Source organism: Amborella trichopoda, chromosome 3 (assembly GCF_054954075.1).
Source record: "Amborella trichopoda isolate Santa Cruz 75 chromosome 3, AtrichopodaSantaCruz75HAP2 v2.0, whole genome shotgun sequence".
Classification (NCBI taxonomy): domain Eukaryota; kingdom Viridiplantae; phylum Streptophyta; class Magnoliopsida; order Amborellales; family Amborellaceae; genus Amborella; species Amborella trichopoda.
In genome coordinates this window covers 8,109,740-8,126,452 of record NC_142338.1, presented here as the reverse complement: position 1 = coordinate 8,126,452, position 16,713 = coordinate 8,109,740, and the positions used below count along the sequence as shown (strand labels likewise).

Sequence of the window (16,713 nt, the reverse complement as noted above, 5' to 3'; positions counted from 1 at the left end):
TTTGTGTTTACCAACCCAAAAACCTAGTCATAAATGATATATTTTTCGTTTAGTGATATCGCAACACATAACTTATTTTAAATTGACATCTAATGAGTAGAAATAATTGTAATCTTTTTATAACAATAATAAATAGTCACAAAATATACAATCTCATGGTATAAAAGTATACAAAGATATTATCTACTTTGAATACAAAGAGGTTATAATTATACTCAGCCATCATATTTTAAATCGGGTGGTGGTAAGTGTATCATTAACCTCACTCAAAGTTCATAAAAATGTATCTCAAACTTTATCACATTACCTTAAAAAAAATTCTCAAACTTTATTACATTGCTCCAAGCAGTTTAATTTGATATCTAATAGTTAAAAGTGATTACATCATCCTTGTAACAATGGTAAATAGTCTCATAATATACAACCATTATAAGAAATAATATATAGAAATAGAAAAAAAACAAATAACACAGAAATAAACAATAGTCTAAAAAATTAACAGCAAACACTGGGTTTCCCTTCTATTCCTTCATAATTTGGTCTTGGGTCAAATTAATTTTTTGATATTTTCCCTTACAATATATGGAAAATTGGAAACTTCATTCTTTCTCAGTAGTGGGTCTTCTTCATAAATGGCTGTTATGATTTTTTTAGACATCTGTGTCAATGGTGATTCTTTAAAGTCTCATCAAATAAAATGCATAGCTAAAGTAAAGTTTAGCTTTCTTTTTTATTTTGAACTTAATGATGCTTGATGTTGAGTATACTGCAACTTGAAATTTGATGACATATTTTCTGATTATGGGACTGACCAGTCCTGGCATTTTGAGTGAGTCGGGCTCCTTAGAGAGAGAAAAAGGAGAAAGAGAGAGAGGTAGAGAGAGAAAAGAAGAGAGAGATGCATGTTTATTTGAGAGAGAGTTGCATGTTTGTTAGAGAGAGCTCAGAGCTTAAAGAGAGAGAGAGAGAGAGGTTAAATTGACTGACACTGCCTGCTTTATTGACTGAGGACTGTGTGTAACCCGTGATGAAAATTCAGTCCTGGGTCTTCTATATGGAAAAATATACAAATAAATAGGAGAAAAGTGACACTGTTTGATTGATAAGAGAGAGAGAGGGCATTAACCTGAGAAAAATATTGCGTATCTATATTTTTTGTAGTAGCAGTGGAGAGAATATGGTTTTTGCTCTTGGGTTGTGAGATTGAAACTCTGTGATGAATATTTGGGCTGTGACTGTGATGTCCATCTCATAAAACCTCATCCGGTCCTGTTCCCAAACCCTAATATCGTAGAAAATGCCTTCATATGTACCTGACCTGTGTTGCTGGTTATTATGAGAGAAAAAAACATTGGGTCCGTATAATCTCTCTCTAACATTCGGGTCCGCAATTTATCTCTCATATGGGGTCAGTTTAAACCTCTCTCTCTCTCTCTCTCTCTCTGTCTAAAACACGCACAGGGCGTTCAGTATAAGCTCTCTTTAACATTCTGTTCAGCTGTTTGATACCTTTCCCTTTTTGGCTCAGCATAACTTGCATATGCTTTCTCTCTCTTTTAACCCACACATTGATGTCAGATAATCTTTCTCTCTCTTGTAAAATTGGGTTTTGCACCCTCTCTCTCTCTCAAACCCACACACTGATGTCAGATTCTCTCTTGCAAAATTGGATTTTGCACCAGATAGAAAAAGAGGTTCCTTCCTCCAAATATGTCATTGTGTTGATATAACTAAGAGAAAACTCAGAAAACAGTTTGGGTCCCTGCAAGGAAAACTTGTCTTTCAAGTTCTCAATGAAGAGTTGGGTGTATCAGTGGTCTCAGAGCCTGAAAAGACCCAAGGTTTGTTCTTTTATTGAAGAAATGCTTTATTCACATGGTCATGAAGTTTAGAGAGAGAAAGCATCTGCCAGAGTTGGAGAAATAAATGGCTTGTATCAGACTGGTTATGCTCTTGTAGGAGCACATGAACTCCATTCAAGGAATTTCAGAACCTGTGAAAAAAACCCATATCTTTTCCCCTTCCACTATTGGCATTTTCCTGGTCCTGATCAAGAGCACTTCTCTATCAAGCTCTGGATTTGACAGAAAAAAGAAATAAGAAGAAGAAGCAGTTTTTTCTCGGGTAAATCCCAGCCATGAATGGCTTTTGGGTCGTTCTTTCTCTGTTCCTTCTACTATCAGAAACACCCAATGCCATTACGGGAAGTGTTGATCAAGCAGCCATGGCAGCTCTGCAAATTGAGCTAGGAGTTACTTTTTGGACCCCAAATGTATCGGACTATTGTTCGTGGACTGGTGTCTCTTGTAACTCCGATCAATCAGTGGAAAAGCTGAAGCTCTCAGGCCAACAGCTCACTGGTAATATCTCCTCTATCTCTCTCCTCAAATCTCTGAAATTTTTAGACCTTTCTTCCAATTACCTTAATGGTCAGATCCCTTCGGCTCTTGGGTTTTTATCGGACCTTGAATTCCTTGATTTATCGGGGAACAAATTCACAAACTCCGTACCCCCTGAGCTCGGGAATCTCAGAAGCCTTCGATCCTTAAACCTCTCTAACAACTTATTAAATGGCGGTATCCCTTCTGAGCTTTCTTCACTGAACCAGTTAGAGTCTCTTAACCTGAACCAGAACCGGCTCACGGGTGAAATACCTGAAGACCTCAGAGGTTTAGAAAAGTTACAGGAGCTTCAGCTCTCTGGCAATGGTCTTGAAGGCCAAATACCTAGTTGGGTTGGAAACTTAACAAATTTGAAACTCTTTTTAGCTTATGAGAATAAATTAACAGGTAAAATACCAGAAAATTTCGGTTTATTTTCTGAGCTTCGTATTCTAAATCTCCATTCAAACCATTTAGAAGGGCCAATACCAGCGAGCATTTTATCTTCTGGTAAGTTAGAAGTCCTTATCTTGACCTTGAATCAGCTTAATGGCTCCCTACCTGAAGCAGTCGAGAACTGTAAAGGCCTATCAAACCTTCGAATTGGGAACAACAAGCTGGTGGGGAGCATTCCTTCTGGTATAGGAAATCTCACTAGCCTTACTTATTTTGAAGCTGATAGTAACTATTTCTCAGGAAGCATAAATCCAGAGTTTGCAAAGTGCTCGAATTTGACGCTATTGAACTTGGCCTCAAATGGGTTTACCGGTACATTGCCCCCTGAGCTTGGGAACCTATTGAACCTTCAAGAACTGATAGTTTCAGGAAACAGTTTGATTGGCGATATCCCAAAAGCCATTTTCAAGTGCAAGAACTTGAGCAAGCTTGATCTGAGCAGTAATCGATTCAATGGAACCATTCCCAAAGAGCTTTGTGATATGTCGAGGTTACAGTACCTTTTACTAGATCAGAATTCTCTTAGAGGGGAGATTCCTTCTGAGATTGGTAACTGTGTGAGGCTTCTTGAGCTTCAAATGGGTAGTAACTACTTCACTGGAGAGATCCCACCTGAGATTGGTAGAATCAAGAATTTGCAGATAGCTCTCAACCTGAGCTTTAACCACCTTCATGGACCAATACCTCCAGATTTGGGGAGGCTCGACAAATTGGTGATGCTTGATTTCTCTAACAATCAGCTATCAGGGAGCATCCCTTCCGAGCTTAAAGGAATGGTGAGCTTGATCTATGTGAATTTCTCAAACAACCAGCTTTCTGGTCAGATCCCGAGCTCTAAGCCATTTCAAAAAAGCCCAGTTTCAAGTTTTGCAGGGAATAAAGGTCTATGTGGAGAACCCATGACCTCCTGTTCTGGAACTTTAAGCCATGAATCCAACAACCATAGAGGCTATTACAAGAAGGTTTTAGTGGTCATTGGTTCTGCTTTAACTGTTTTTATCACAGTCACTGTAGTGGTTTTACTGTTTATGCTTAGAGAGAAGCAAGAAATGGTGGCTGCTGCTTCTTTAGCTTCAGAATCTGGAATTTCTACCTCTCCTTTGATCATAGCTGGTAATGTTTTCATCGAGAGCTTGAAACAAGCTGTTGATTTCGAGAGTGCAGTAAAGGCCACTCTCAAGGAATCAAACAAGCTTAGTAGTGGGACTTTTAGCACTGTTTATAAAGTTATTATGCCTTCTGGTCTTGTTCTCTCAGCAAGGAGGTTGAAATCGATGGACAAAACTGTGACCCATCAACAAAGCAAGATGATCAGAGAGCTTGAGAGAATGGCGAAGCTTTGCCATGATAATTTGATGAGGCCTGTCGGATTTGTGATATATGATGATGCTGCTCTTTTGCTTCATCATTACTGGCCCAATGGGACCTTGGCTCAGCTTCTCCACAACAATGTTGAGTCTGGGTTTGAACTAGACTGGCCAAGAAGGCTCTCTATTGCAATTGGAGCTGGAGAAGGACTTGCTTTTCTTCACCATGTTGCTATAATTCATCTTGATATATCATCAGGAAACATTCTTCTTGATGGAAATTTTAACCCACTTATTGGAGAGATTGAGATTTCAAAGCTTTTGGATCCGTCAAGAGGGACGGCAAGTATCAGTGCTGTTGCAGGCTCCTTTGGATATATTCCACCAGGTATGAAGCTCTTCTTTAAAGTGTTATTTCTACAAGTTCTCATTTTTATGGTAACCAACTAGCTGGTGATAACTACTTATCAAATAAAGGAAAAAAGAACAATGGCAGTTGCTGATACTTTTCTCATATGGAACTTTAGAAGACTAAAACAGAGGAAACTGAGAAAAAGACTCAAAGCAATCATTGCATGATAAAATAGATGTAACAGATTGTGAAACCAAAGAAACACGAAACTGAGCATGAAAATAAACTAGCAAACCCAAAGAGACAAGGGGAACATAAACAAATATAAAGAAACAATTATAAAGAGAACAATTAAGAATGGAAAGGGAAATGCAAGTGTAAACAAGAATGGTGAAGAATAGGGAAGAAGTATGTAGAAGATAAAGGAAAATGGAATACAAAGAAAATGTGTGTGTCAAAGAGAGAGAGGAGAAGATTTTATTCCAAACCAGTGATTGATTCTTTCAACTGCAGCCATATGTATTAACTTTTAACTGTATGTATTTATTAATGTATGTATGTATTGTATGTCAATATGCATGTGTGCATAGGTATAGATGCATGTATATTTTTTTGTCTGTGTCTGTATATGTTGATGTACTTATGTGTATATATGTGCATAGTTTGCAGAGTTCATGTCAGTCCCTGATTGATCATTGCTGAATTCATCAATTTTTTCTATCACTTGAAACTAGTTCTCCTTTTATAATTCATGCTTCTTATTTGATTTATTTTCTTTATTTTTTCAAGAGTATGCATACACAATGCAAGTGACAGCACCAGGGAACGTTTACAGCTTTGGGGTCGTGCTACTTGAGATCCTCACAAGCCGATTACCAGTAGACGAGGCCTTTGGAGAGGGAATGGACTTGGTGAAGTGGGTTCATAACGCGTCTTCAAGAGGGGAAACGCCAGAGCAAATACTGGACTCAAGATTGAGTACTGTCTCCTTTTCTTGGAGAAAGCAAATGCTCGGGGTTTTGAAGATAGCTTTGGTTTGCACTGATAGCACCCCGGCCAAGAGGCCCAAAATGAAGAAGGTGGTGGAGATGCTTCATGAAGTGAAACAAAACTGATCATTGATAGAATGGTCAATCTCTCTTTCAATTAAGAGAGAGAAACTATATTTAATTGAAGCAAAACTTATGATCATCAAAATGGTTCATCTGTCTTTCAGGGAAGGAAAGAGGCTAAGTGTACTGAAGCAAAACAGATGGGCTAAAAGGGTTAATGACTTTCAGGGAAGAGGGAACTGTGGATTCTGATCCATTGAGATGAAAGGCCTCCAGCCTTGTAAAGTTTTTTACTGTAAGATAAGGTCAGAAGACCATAAGAAGGTAGAAGTGAGATGCCCAAACGCTGGTTTAGGTGTTTGGTTCTCTGGATGGATTGAAATTTTAGGATATGAGGGCTGTTTATTTTGGTCTCAGAGAAATATGAAATCTTATCTTCTCTTAATAGTTCCTTTGAGCAACTGCCATTGAGTTCCTGCATTAAATATATTCCATCTGATTTGAATTAAATACCATCTAGAATTTGAGGGGTTCCTGCATTATTTTGTACATTTCAATGAGTATTGATTCTGCGATATATCTAGGTTGTTGGTAGGACATTATTAGTGTACTTGCCCATTACTTGATTTAAACTGTTTTACTCTTTGATCATTTTTGTCCTAAATTACCCCCATATTCTTCCTTGAGAGTGGCTGAAAAAAATAAAAAATAAAAAATAAAAAATTATCTACAAAGAGATCATTCCTATCTTTGGGATTGTCTACAAAGAGACCATTTATCTTTTGTACAAAGAATTCACAACCATTCCCACTCTAGAACTACCCTTTCGAACTTTGTGACTTACCCCAAACCATCCAATTTGACATCTAAGGAGTGGGATAGTTGTGACTTTCATGTACAAAAAATAAACTCTCTTCATAGAAAATCCTTAAATTGAATGTAAGGTCTCTTTATAGAAAATCCCTAAATTGAATGTAAGAGATTAAGCCAAAAGATACAAAGAAACCAGGGAATGATCTTCATTCTCGTGGTCATACAAGAGTTGTTACATGCCAAGTTACCCTCTCTCAAGCGGGGTAACGAGTAGAGATTCAAATACTACTGGTAAGAAACCAGCCATGAATATTACGTCATAAAGAGTTTTACAATCAAATTGAGAAAAAGTTAAAAAAGCACTCTTCACTCATCATCATTGAAATCAGAATCATTGGCTGCATCACTCTCTGAATCAGAAAGGATATACTTGGGAGCCGGCTTTGCTCTTTGAGGCCTGTTCCTTGCTGCCATAACAACCTTTTCTTCTCTCTCTAAAGAGAGAGGAGACCCATCTTTCGACTCCTCTGCCTTGCTTTCTCTCTCTATCCTTCCTAGCACTGACCCACTCTTCTTGTTGAAAGGTGAAGCTCTCATCTTTCTCACTTTCTTCTCAGGGGAAACCCCCACGGGCTTTAGCACTTCGGTTATCAGTTTCTGGTTTAGAATTGGCTGTTTTGAGCTCGCAGCACCACGTTTCTTTGCAGCACCAGTAGGAGCCTTGGGTTTATTGGACAAAGGTTTCTTCGCCCGTCCCTTTGGCTTTGGAGGAGCATCCTCAGTTTCAATATCAAACACTGAGAGATCCTCATCTGATATGACAAACTCTTCATCACTAGAACCATCCATCTTCTTTTTCTCCTTTGGTTTTGGAGCTTGCTTCTTCTTGCCTTTAGCTGGTTTTGGATCTTCATCTTCTTGTTCTTCCTCTTTTTCCTCCTCAATTTCTTCCAAGTGTTCGGATTCATCATCAGATATGTCCGCATAGACTTGTTGGGGCTTGCTCACCGCCCTTTTGCTAGGTTCTCTCCTCTCAGGCAAGTCGGTTTCCATATCTGCATCAACGACAAAGGACAGAGACTAAGAAATCCACAAAAAGTACTCTCTCTCTCTCTCTCTCTCCCTGAAAATGCAGAACCTGCATGCTCTGGAGAAGATTCAATGTTATATTTAGCCAGCCGAGCATTCAAATCAAGTAGCAAATCATCTTCCATATCCTCCACATCCTACCAAGAAACCAGGAGTAAGCACCTCAGCAAATACATAAATCTAAAACTTGAACTTTTGGAAATGTACAGAGCAACTAACCACCTTCTTCTTCGTGGGAGCTTTCTTGGGGGCTCTCTTTTTTGGTTTTGCTGCTACCTCAGTAGTAGTGGTGTCTGATGCATCAGTATCAACATGCTCAGCCGGAGCGGGTTTTTTGGTGTTCTTCCTAGGGTTCTTGCCCACTTGTCTGAAAATCTTAGCAGCATCACTGACCATGTTGTTTAATTCATACTCATCATCTTTCGCTTCTTGCACAGCTTCAGCCTGTTTTAGAAAAATTACCCAAATAAGTGTCTGTTTCATATATATATATATATATATATATATGTGGGGAGAAAGAGAGAGAGAGAGAAAACTTGATGAAGGGAAGAAAAACAAGGATCATACATCTAACTGAGCTAAGAATGCGTCAAGATCCTTGATCCATAAGGCCTTGGGAGTTAAACCTCTGAGCTCCTTGACATCATGTTCAAGCTTATCCTTTTCAGCACAAAGTTCCTGTACTTTCTCAATCGTCAAGGTTCCAATGGCCATCGAAAGAAGATAGTCATAATCCGAGGCATTTATTCCTCTATCATCAACCTCTGGGCTTTCTTCACCCTCTTCATCCACTGGGGTTGCTCCAGCCAGGGCTGCTTCAACATTCTTAGATTTCTTTGGAAATGGGGTGAAACCTTTGTCCCGTAACTCAAGGACTAGATCTGCTCGCTTTCTTTTGCTCACAACTATTTCTCCATTCACTACACCAAGAATGAATCTGGCTTTGTTATCCAATTTTAGCAGCTCCAGTTCAAGATTGTCCAGTAGAACTTTCTGCATAAAGATTGACAGTGAAAGCACACAAACATGAATGGCCCCATAATCCAAAACTAAATTGTGCTCTACAACACATTTCTTGTACATGCCAACTAAAGAAAACCCACCTTTCTTTTACCATAATAATCCAATCTTAGATGGAAGAACTCCTCCAGAACTGCAGGACATTGAAGAATTCACGCAATTAGAATAGTTGGGGCCCATAAAACAGAATATCGAGAGAGGAAAATGCCTTCTTAGAGCTGTTATATTTTTTTAATGAGAGAGATAGAGAGAGAGTTACTTTTTAATGCCACCTTTCGCATCCAACAGATGCATATTATTCCTCTTTCACTAAACTAAATAGCTAGTATCTGTATTACAATCTAATGATTGACATAAATTGATGAAATTTGGTCCCTAGACAATCTTGTTTTTTTTAACATGAAGAAATAAAAAAGCCATTGCAATTGCCAGAAAGAACAGGCCTATTAAAGGCACATAAACAGAATATCGAGAGAGGAAAATGCCTTCTTAGAGCTGTTATATTTTTTAATGAGAGAGATAGAGAGAGTTACTCTGCTCAGGAGTGTCATATTTTTTAATGACACCTTTCGCATTGAACAGGTGCATGTTGCTAGTGCTGATGGTGGTTGTAAGCTTGAACATCTTCATCAATCCTTCTTGCTGAGAAATTTTCATGTTTTCCTCAGGGAGAAGAACATCAAAATGTACCCTCGTATCAGTGTTGTGCTCCTTATAGTCCTGTATGAGAAGCCCAGTAAGAATCTCCAGTTTTAATTGCATCTTTATACTTCGAGAACATAATAACTTGGGCTCATAGAACTTACCACGATGAATGGTTCCTTGGTCTTTTCACTTCCTGTCCTCAAAGATTCCAAATATACTTTGTAATCTTCTGTCCATCTTCGAATGGGCAACTCAGTTATCCTCAATGTTGTTTCATTGATCTCCTCTACAATGCCACTCACTGTATAACCGACGCCACCTTCTTTTGTAGCTGATTTCTCAATTGTTCCCTGAAATGTATAGAGAGAATCATGCAGTACGGATAAGAGAATAACCAACTGGCTCAACAAATGCATCGCATGCTTTAGCAGACACAGAGAGGGGGAGGCACGGGGGGGGGGGGGGAGTTTGTAGAGAGAGAGAGAGAGAGAGAAGTAAATACACATATATAGAAACACAAAACTAATAGAGAGAGACAGAGACCTTAAATCCCTTATACCAAGGCTCCATGGGCAGCATCGACTCGCCATTCAGCAGACGCTTCACATTGGCTGCAACATCCCTTGGATTGTAGTTTGGCACATAGGAGCTCCAGCCAGTTCCAATGCCCTCACTTCCATTGATGAGAACCAGTGGTATAATAGGCATGTACCTGTATAAGGAAACCATGGCATACTTTCTGTTATATCTGTTCCTCTTATGGATAAGGACTATTAGATTTATGTGAATTTCTAATTAGTGCCTCAATAGAGAAATTACCAGTTGGGTTCGATACACTGTCCATCTTCATTTTGGTAGTCCAGGAGAACATCATCATCTTTTGGGAACAAGAAACGTGTAATGGGTGATAAACAAGTAAAGATGTACCTAGCACTTGCAGCGTCCTTGCCTCCCTGAGCCAAAAGAAAACAAAAGGAAAATGAGTGAGAGAGAGAGATAGAGAGCACAAAACCACAGAGATAAGGGGTGCATGGGGGTGCGGGGGAAACCACAGACAAAACCACAGAGACTAGAGAGAGAAAGGCACAATAGCACAGAGAAAAGGGGTGCGCAGGAAGGGGGGGAGAGAGAGAGTATGAACCCTGTTTCTGGTGCCAAATTGACCGAGTGGTTGCAAGAGATTTATATTGTTGGTGCCAACAAAATCCTGTGCCATTCCAACAATGGTAGCGGCCAGACTCTGTTCACCGTGGTGGTAGGCAGAGTGCTCTGAGACATAACCGGAGAACTGTACAACCTGGAACAAGCAATAAAATAGGGAATGGCTTAATCACCTTTCAGATAAGAAAACCAAAATCTAAAGCAGCATTTTTCCATGATTATGAAAAGGTACCTTCGCTTGGGAAACAAAGTTCCTCTTGAATGAACAGAAAAGGATTTTCCGTTGACCAGGTTTGAGACCATCCACCATAGAAGGGATTGATCTTTGCAAATCCGCCATTGAAAACAAAATGAGCTCCTTGTTCACAAAATCACTGTACTTGATGAGTTTCTCCTTCTGATCAAGGTAAGTACCAGGCTGCCACAGAGAGAAAGGTGCAATTCTCAAAAATCATAAAGATTCAAAAATTTTGAAAGATATTGATGTAGGGTTTCAATTTTTCCATGGTTTACCTCAAAGTGGCGGAGCCAGTTCTTCCTTGCTTCAATTTTCTTCTTGCTAAATGCCAATTCAATAGCATCTCCATCTTGATCATCCACCCATATAAAGTCCTTCTTGTGTTTGTTTATCTCCTTGAAATATTCTTTTCCCTCTTGGGATGTACTTGTACCCAACCCCTGTTGAGCAAAAGCAGATGAAATATATCAGCAGCATACAGAAAAGCTCTTCTTTATTCAAAATATAGAGGGGGAGAAGTGGAATTTGGAGGAGAAAGTACAGTGGTATCAAAACAAAGAGGTGTTTATCAGAATTTTATGACAACCCTTATAACCGCAGCCAAAAAATTAAGACCAGCGTTAAAAGAGAATTAGAAACCTTATAGTATTTGATGGTCCAACCACGAGCATTTCCTCCAAGGCTTTCCTTCCAGGATTCATACTCTGGCAATGTGTAGAAGGACAACACCTTCCCGTTCTTGTTTCTAGCCTGATTATCACAGAGACCCAAAATGCCACGAGGCATGATGAACTGAGAAATTGTACACAGAAACATATAGATAGACTGAGAATTTGCACTGACCTTAACAATAGGCGTGATGAACTCCACGAGGAATGAGGGGACCTTAAGTAGGGATGGCCAGAAAGAATGGATGAAATTGATGAGCAGGCCTTTGATGTGAGACCCGTCATGATCCTGAACAAAAGTTCCATGTTAATTGGACCTTAACTACAATTGCAACGGAAGATCAATTTGAAAAGACGAGATTGAAAAATGAAAACAACAATTCTCAGACACCATTCCAAAATGAACAAGAGAACCCTAAAAAAAAAAAGATAATTTAAAGCAAGAACCTGATCAGTCATGATCATCAGATGGCCATATCTCAGAGACTTGACACTGTCATACACCTTTCCATGCTGTAACCCAAGTATTTGCTTTATATTCTGAATCTCCTTATTATCCTTTATCTGTGTCTTTGTTGCTTCTCTCACATTCAATAGTTTACCTCTTAAAGGGAACACACCAAAGTGATCTCGACCCACAACAGAGATCCCTGCCATCTGTGAAAACCAACCAACATTAAAGACAACAAAAAATAGATCCTATCATTTTATTTTCCTAATCTCTCCGGAATTACCAGCCAGAGCTCAAGTAGTGGATAAAACTATTACTTACAGCTAGAGCTTTAGCTGAATCTCCTTCTGTTAGAATCAAGGTACATTTTTCCGAGTTCCTCCCTCCTGCTTGATTAGCATCCTCAAGTTTTGGAAGGCCAGTGATTCTCTGACACTTAGTTCCATCAGTTTTCTTCAAATCCTTGCTCTGTTTAAAATCAGCCCAGGAAAGTAGGCTTTCCACAATCCCAGAATTGGCAGCTGAAACCACACAGCATTGGGAAACAAAATAGAACTTCAGAGGAGGAGGGGAGAGAGAGAGAGAGAGAGAGAGGAGATTTGGCAACGATGCTTCATAGAATACTAGAGAATGTTTTTGTCCAGAAAAACTGAATTGCCATACACCAAATTCAGTAAACACTATATAGAGAGATAGAGACCAGCATACCTTTTTTAAGGAACTCTTCAGACAGTTCACATTTTGATCCAAAGCTGCCTTGACGAGTGGTCAAAGTCTCCTTGGTCTGAGAATCGAAAGCAGGATTGTCAATGAGTGCATTGACAAATACCCACAAGTGGTTCCTCACAGTGTGAGCTTTAATGCCTGCATTCTTGTTCTTCTTATTAGCAATGTTCATGATATGATTAGCAATCTGCCCTGTGACATACTCAACATGAGTTCCACCTTTGATGGTAGCAATTCCATTCACGAAACTAACCTGTAAAACACCCAAAATGATAGGAATTAAGGGATTTTCGCCAATCCAAGTGACTCAAGATTCAACTAATGGGACCTCTCCCTCTCCCTCTCCCTCTCCCCCTCTCTCTCTCTCTCTGAGTTCAGTATTTGATATTTGATTACAAATGGATTCATGAGTCATGACTGATTCAGAATACCTGCTGAAACTGCCCTTCACTCAGACTCACACATATCTCCCATCTATTATTAACTCTCTCTCTCTCTCTCTCTCTCTCTCTCTCTCTCTCTCTCTCTCTCTCTCTCAGAGTTCAGTAGTTGATATTTGACTACAAGTGGATTCATGAGTCATGACTGATTCAGAATACCTGCTGAAACTGCCCTTCACTCAGACTCACATATCTCCCATCTATTATTAACTCTCTCTCTCTCTCTCTCTCTCTCTCTCTCTCTCTCTCTCTCTCTCAGTTCAGTATTTGATATTTGACTACAAGGAATCATGAGTCATGACTGATTCAGAATACCTGCTGAAACTGCCCTTCACTCAGACTCACACATATCTCCCATCTATTATTAACTTTCTCCACAATCCTGAAACAAAAACGAGCAATCAAATGAACCCAACGAGAATTAATCAAACACGTGGGTGCGCACACACACACACACACAGAGGACCAAGAAAACAGAAGAAATGGGTGATTGGGAAACAAACCTTGGAAGGGGCTCTGGCCTCGCCTCAGAAGCAGACTTTACATAAAGATCAACATAGTCCACAAAGGATTTCACTGGGAGCCTCTTCCCGTTTAACTCAACCTTAACTGTTTTTCCAAGGCATCCTGCCAAATCCACCACTCTCTTCTTCATCAAAGCGACCACATCTTCTTCAAGATAGGTCATGTTAAATTTTGCAAGATCAGGCTTAAATGTAACTTTGGTCCAGTTCTCTCCTGCCTTGCACTTTGTAATTGCGGGCTCACTTTTACTTCCCATGTTGCTTGTGAAAACCTTTGTAACGAAACAGAATCAACGGCAAAAGAAAGGAGATCATCAAAACCTACAGTTTGAATTTGTGCCTGATACTCTAGTGCATGTACAAGACTAAGGAATGCGTTATAGAGATTAACGATTTTATCAATGTTCTCTTTCAAATTTAAGCAAATCAAAGTAACAAGAGCCGTTTGGGAAAATTCACAAGAGGGAGAGACAGAGAGAGTGTGAATGAGCAATATAGAGAGAGACAGAGTAAACCCAAGTATTCCTGTAATCAAAAAAAATTTGGAACGATCAGAAACAAGAACAAGTTTTCCTATCAATATTTACTGATCAACTTGAAAAGCGAAAACAATGGTAAGTCCAGTGGCATTAAACCTGAGGAAAGGGAAATCATCCTTGAACATAAAACCAGAAATATAGCAGAAAATGAATTAGAGGTGCTGGATTATTTCCAACTAGCATTTCACACAATCCTAGTAAAAATAATACAAAAATACCCCCAATGGATGCATTCATGAAACATTTCCAAAAAACATAAAAACCCCCAATAGAAGCCCTACAGTTAAACCAAACTCACCAATTGCACCATTACAAGAAACTGAAACAACCCAAAAGATTAAACCCCAGTCAAGAACAAGATTGTTACATATTATCCCACAAAAGTAGAGATAGACGTACTAAAATAGAGAGAGATAAAGGTAAAGAGAGAGAAACAATGCCTAAAACCAAAACCATCCATGAATCTTACATTTTATCACCAAAAATCAATACCACATTCATAAACAGGCATTCATGTGTACAACTAGAGAAATAAAAGTAAAGAGAGATTGGGAGACCGACCTGCTTATACTTTTTCTGCCGCTTCCCATCTGCAGTCTCGATCACAAATTGGGTCGAAAAAATGTTTGTTAACTTAGCTCCGTATCCATTTCTCCCGCCCGTGGTCTTCTTCACTTCATCATTGTAGTTACTACTTGTGAGCAAATGCCCAAATATCATCTCAGGAACGTAAACCCCTTCTTCTTGGTGAATCTCAACAGGAACCCCATCTCCATTATTATACACACTGACGGTGTTCTGCTCAACATCAATGTCAACTTTCAATGAATCCATTGATGGGTCTCTCTGCTTATTATCTGCAGCATTGACAAGAATTTCGTCAAAGATTTTGTACAAACCAGGAACATAGGAGATCGATCGATGAACCATTTTGTTTTCTTCATAGACCCAAAGGTTTTGGGTGTGCTTCTCGACCGACCCAATGTATGTATCAGGCCTGAGAAGAATGTGTTCGAGTTGGGTTTTTTTCTGGTAGGTTTCTTCGATGGTTTTTCCAGGTTTGGATCCATTAATGGTGGTTAAGTTTGCTGCGTTGGAGTTGAAGTTGCTACTGGTTTCAAGGGGTTTCTTCTTGTCAATGGCGGCCATGGCTCCAAGAGACACAGAGATTGTGTCTAGAGAGAGAAAGAGGGCTAGAGAAAGAGACTGAGGAAATGAGGAGCGAGAAAGAGGGGTTTGGGGTTTTAAATTGGTGGGGGGAGACGAGGTTTACCGTTCGGGAGTCGATTTGGATTTGGATTTGAATTTGAATTTTGAATGGACGGCTGAGATGAGCCATCGGATTTCTTCACAGAAGTTTGAAAACCTCTTGACCGAGAGGCCAAACGGTCATTATTTGGATTGTGGAATGTGTCCGGTCCGGAAAGCTCGACGGATTTATGTTAATGAAAGAGCGGGGTCATATGTGTAGGGCCGTCCAATACAAGAATGGACGGTGATGGAAGTGAGGTGATCCTTCATAATATAGAACGACCTCAGGAGTAGGTTGTTAAGTTGTCCATCACCACCCATCCAACGATTAGACAGTGAAGGTACCTCCATGTGTGGATAAAAAAATAAACAAATACTAAAGGGGTTAATTTTGGGCAAAAATTATGCCTCCATTCTTCTTTTTTTCCACAAAAATAAATAAAAGAGCACTCAAAGGATCGGGACCTCGGACCGTTTTTGAACTTTCAGGGCCCAAGGCTTACTTTCAAAGCAGTTCGAAGTCCCCATCCTCAAACTGCTATAGAACTAAGCCCCTATTAGCCAAAAAAACTAAAAAATCCTCGAACTAATGGGCAATGTTGAAAAAAATAAAAAAAAAATACGGGTTGACCGACTTTCAGTGTAATTTTCATCTAAAATTGGCCCATTTCATATTTTATTTTCTTTTTTTTTTTCTTTTTTTTGTCTATACGTAAATTACTCTTGTGATTTTGTAGATCAATGCGGCTTTTTTTTTTTTTTTTGGTATCAAATTTAAGATATAGTGTTTGCTAATGTTAATTGTCAATTCCTTATGTATGCGTTCCTCTATCGGGTAGGTCATTTAAACCCAAGCCTAATTCTTCATCATTGAAACTTTAACCATTATGGATTTCACTGTTTTGTGGTAAAACATTAAACAAGTTGGATGTGGACCTGGCAAGTGTTGTTTTTCATCATTGAAACTTTAACCATCAAGAATTTCACTGTTATGTGTGGTTAAACACTAGACCGGTCGGGTGTGGACCCGGCAAGTGTTGTTTGCGGAAGCTCTAAAATTCAATGGATTGATGTTTAGAAAATAAAGTCGGAAGAAATAGAACTAGCAACAAACAACCAACGAGCAAGAAAGAAATAACAGAAAGAGAACACCAGAATTTACGTGATCATAGATGTGATTACATCCATGAGCATGACAAACTGAAATTTTGGGATACAAAAAATATCATAATAGTCATTGATAAACTCAATCAAACAATTTAAACTCTCTGTTGTCAGCTCCACCATTTGTGCTTTGAGCACCTCAATAGCGCTCTTCACATTCTTGCCCAAGCCCTCGATGGTTTCTGCCCACTCTTGTTGAGCCTTCACAAAAGACAATGAGTGAGTTCCTCCACTACCTCGAAGGAGGTTTCTAACTCATCCACTCGCTCCTCTAGCTTAGCCACGAGGTCCTTGAGCTCTCCCGAATTACAGCATATGACATTCTTCCTTCTATTTACTCTTTACAACTATTGCCGACAACACTAAATTGATATATAATAGCAACAAAAAACCAAACTTCCTCTCTAAAAATGATATATCACCCAAAATCTTTATA

At 39.2% G+C, this 16,713-nt stretch overlaps 2 protein-coding genes across 5 annotated transcripts; one reads left to right on the top strand and one right to left on the bottom strand.

Annotated features, from left to right (window-relative positions):
• The first annotated feature begins 1,114 nt into the window (after positions 1-1,114).
• Positions 1,115-5,993, top strand: LOC18428923 (Leucine-rich repeat protein kinase family protein). The gene is made up of 2 exons (XM_006838219.4): positions 1,115-4,532; positions 5,286-5,993. The coding sequence occupies exons 1-2, from the start codon at positions 2,138-2,140 to the stop codon at positions 5,609-5,611; spliced, it is 2,721 nt and encodes a 906-aa protein (XP_006838282.1). The 5' UTR covers positions 1,115-2,137; the 3' UTR covers positions 5,612-5,993.
• A 550-nt stretch (positions 5,994-6,543) lies between these two features.
• Positions 6,544-15,117, bottom strand: TOPII (topoisomerase II). Of its 4 annotated transcripts, none has more exons than XM_020664094.2 (20): positions 14,424-15,117; positions 13,303-13,595; positions 13,115-13,181; positions 12,342-12,612; positions 11,955-12,154; positions 11,630-11,839; positions 11,358-11,471; positions 11,154-11,264; positions 10,790-10,954; positions 10,509-10,694; positions 10,257-10,412; positions 9,935-10,068; positions 9,659-9,827; positions 9,277-9,465; positions 9,004-9,190; positions 8,554-8,603; positions 8,018-8,443; positions 7,670-7,894; positions 7,500-7,587; positions 6,544-7,416 (listed from the first exon to the last, which is right to left on the bottom strand). In XM_020664094.2, the coding sequence occupies exons 1-20, from the start codon at positions 15,009-15,011 to the stop codon at positions 6,728-6,730; spliced, it is 4,518 nt and encodes a 1,505-aa protein (XP_020519753.1). In that variant the 5' UTR covers positions 15,012-15,117; the 3' UTR covers positions 6,544-6,727. The 4 variants fall into 4 exon arrangements, with proteins under 4 accessions (XP_020519753.1, XP_011621441.1, XP_088719331.1 ...); XM_011623139.3 differs by having other exon boundaries at positions 7,673-7,894; XM_088863205.1 differs by lacking the exons at positions 13,115-13,181; positions 13,303-13,595; positions 14,424-15,117 and adding an exon at positions 12,791-12,919.
• Between the last annotated feature and the right edge of the window lie 1,596 nt (positions 15,118-16,713).

Bases quoted from the DNA above. Each gene is read 5' to 3' on its own strand.
- LOC18428923 (XM_006838219.4), top strand. From the start codon at position 2,138: ATGAATGGCTTTTGGGTCGTTCTTTCTCTGTTCCTTCTACTATCAGAA. The intron at 4,533-5,285 runs GTATGAAGCTCT...TATTTTTTCAAG, and splicing joins CTTTGGATATATTCCACCAG to AGTATGCATACACAATGCAA.
- TOPII (XM_020664094.2), bottom strand. From the start codon at position 15,011: ATGGCCGCCATTGACAAGAAGAAACCCCTTGAAACCAGTAGCAACTTC. The intron at 9,828-9,934 runs GTAATTTCTCTA...TTCCTTATACAG, and splicing joins CAGTGTATCGAACCCAACTG to GTACATGCCTATTATACCAC. The intron at 9,191-9,276 runs GTAAGTTCTATG...CTTCTCATACAG, and splicing joins CCAAGGAACCATTCATCGTG to GACTATAAGGAGCACAACAC.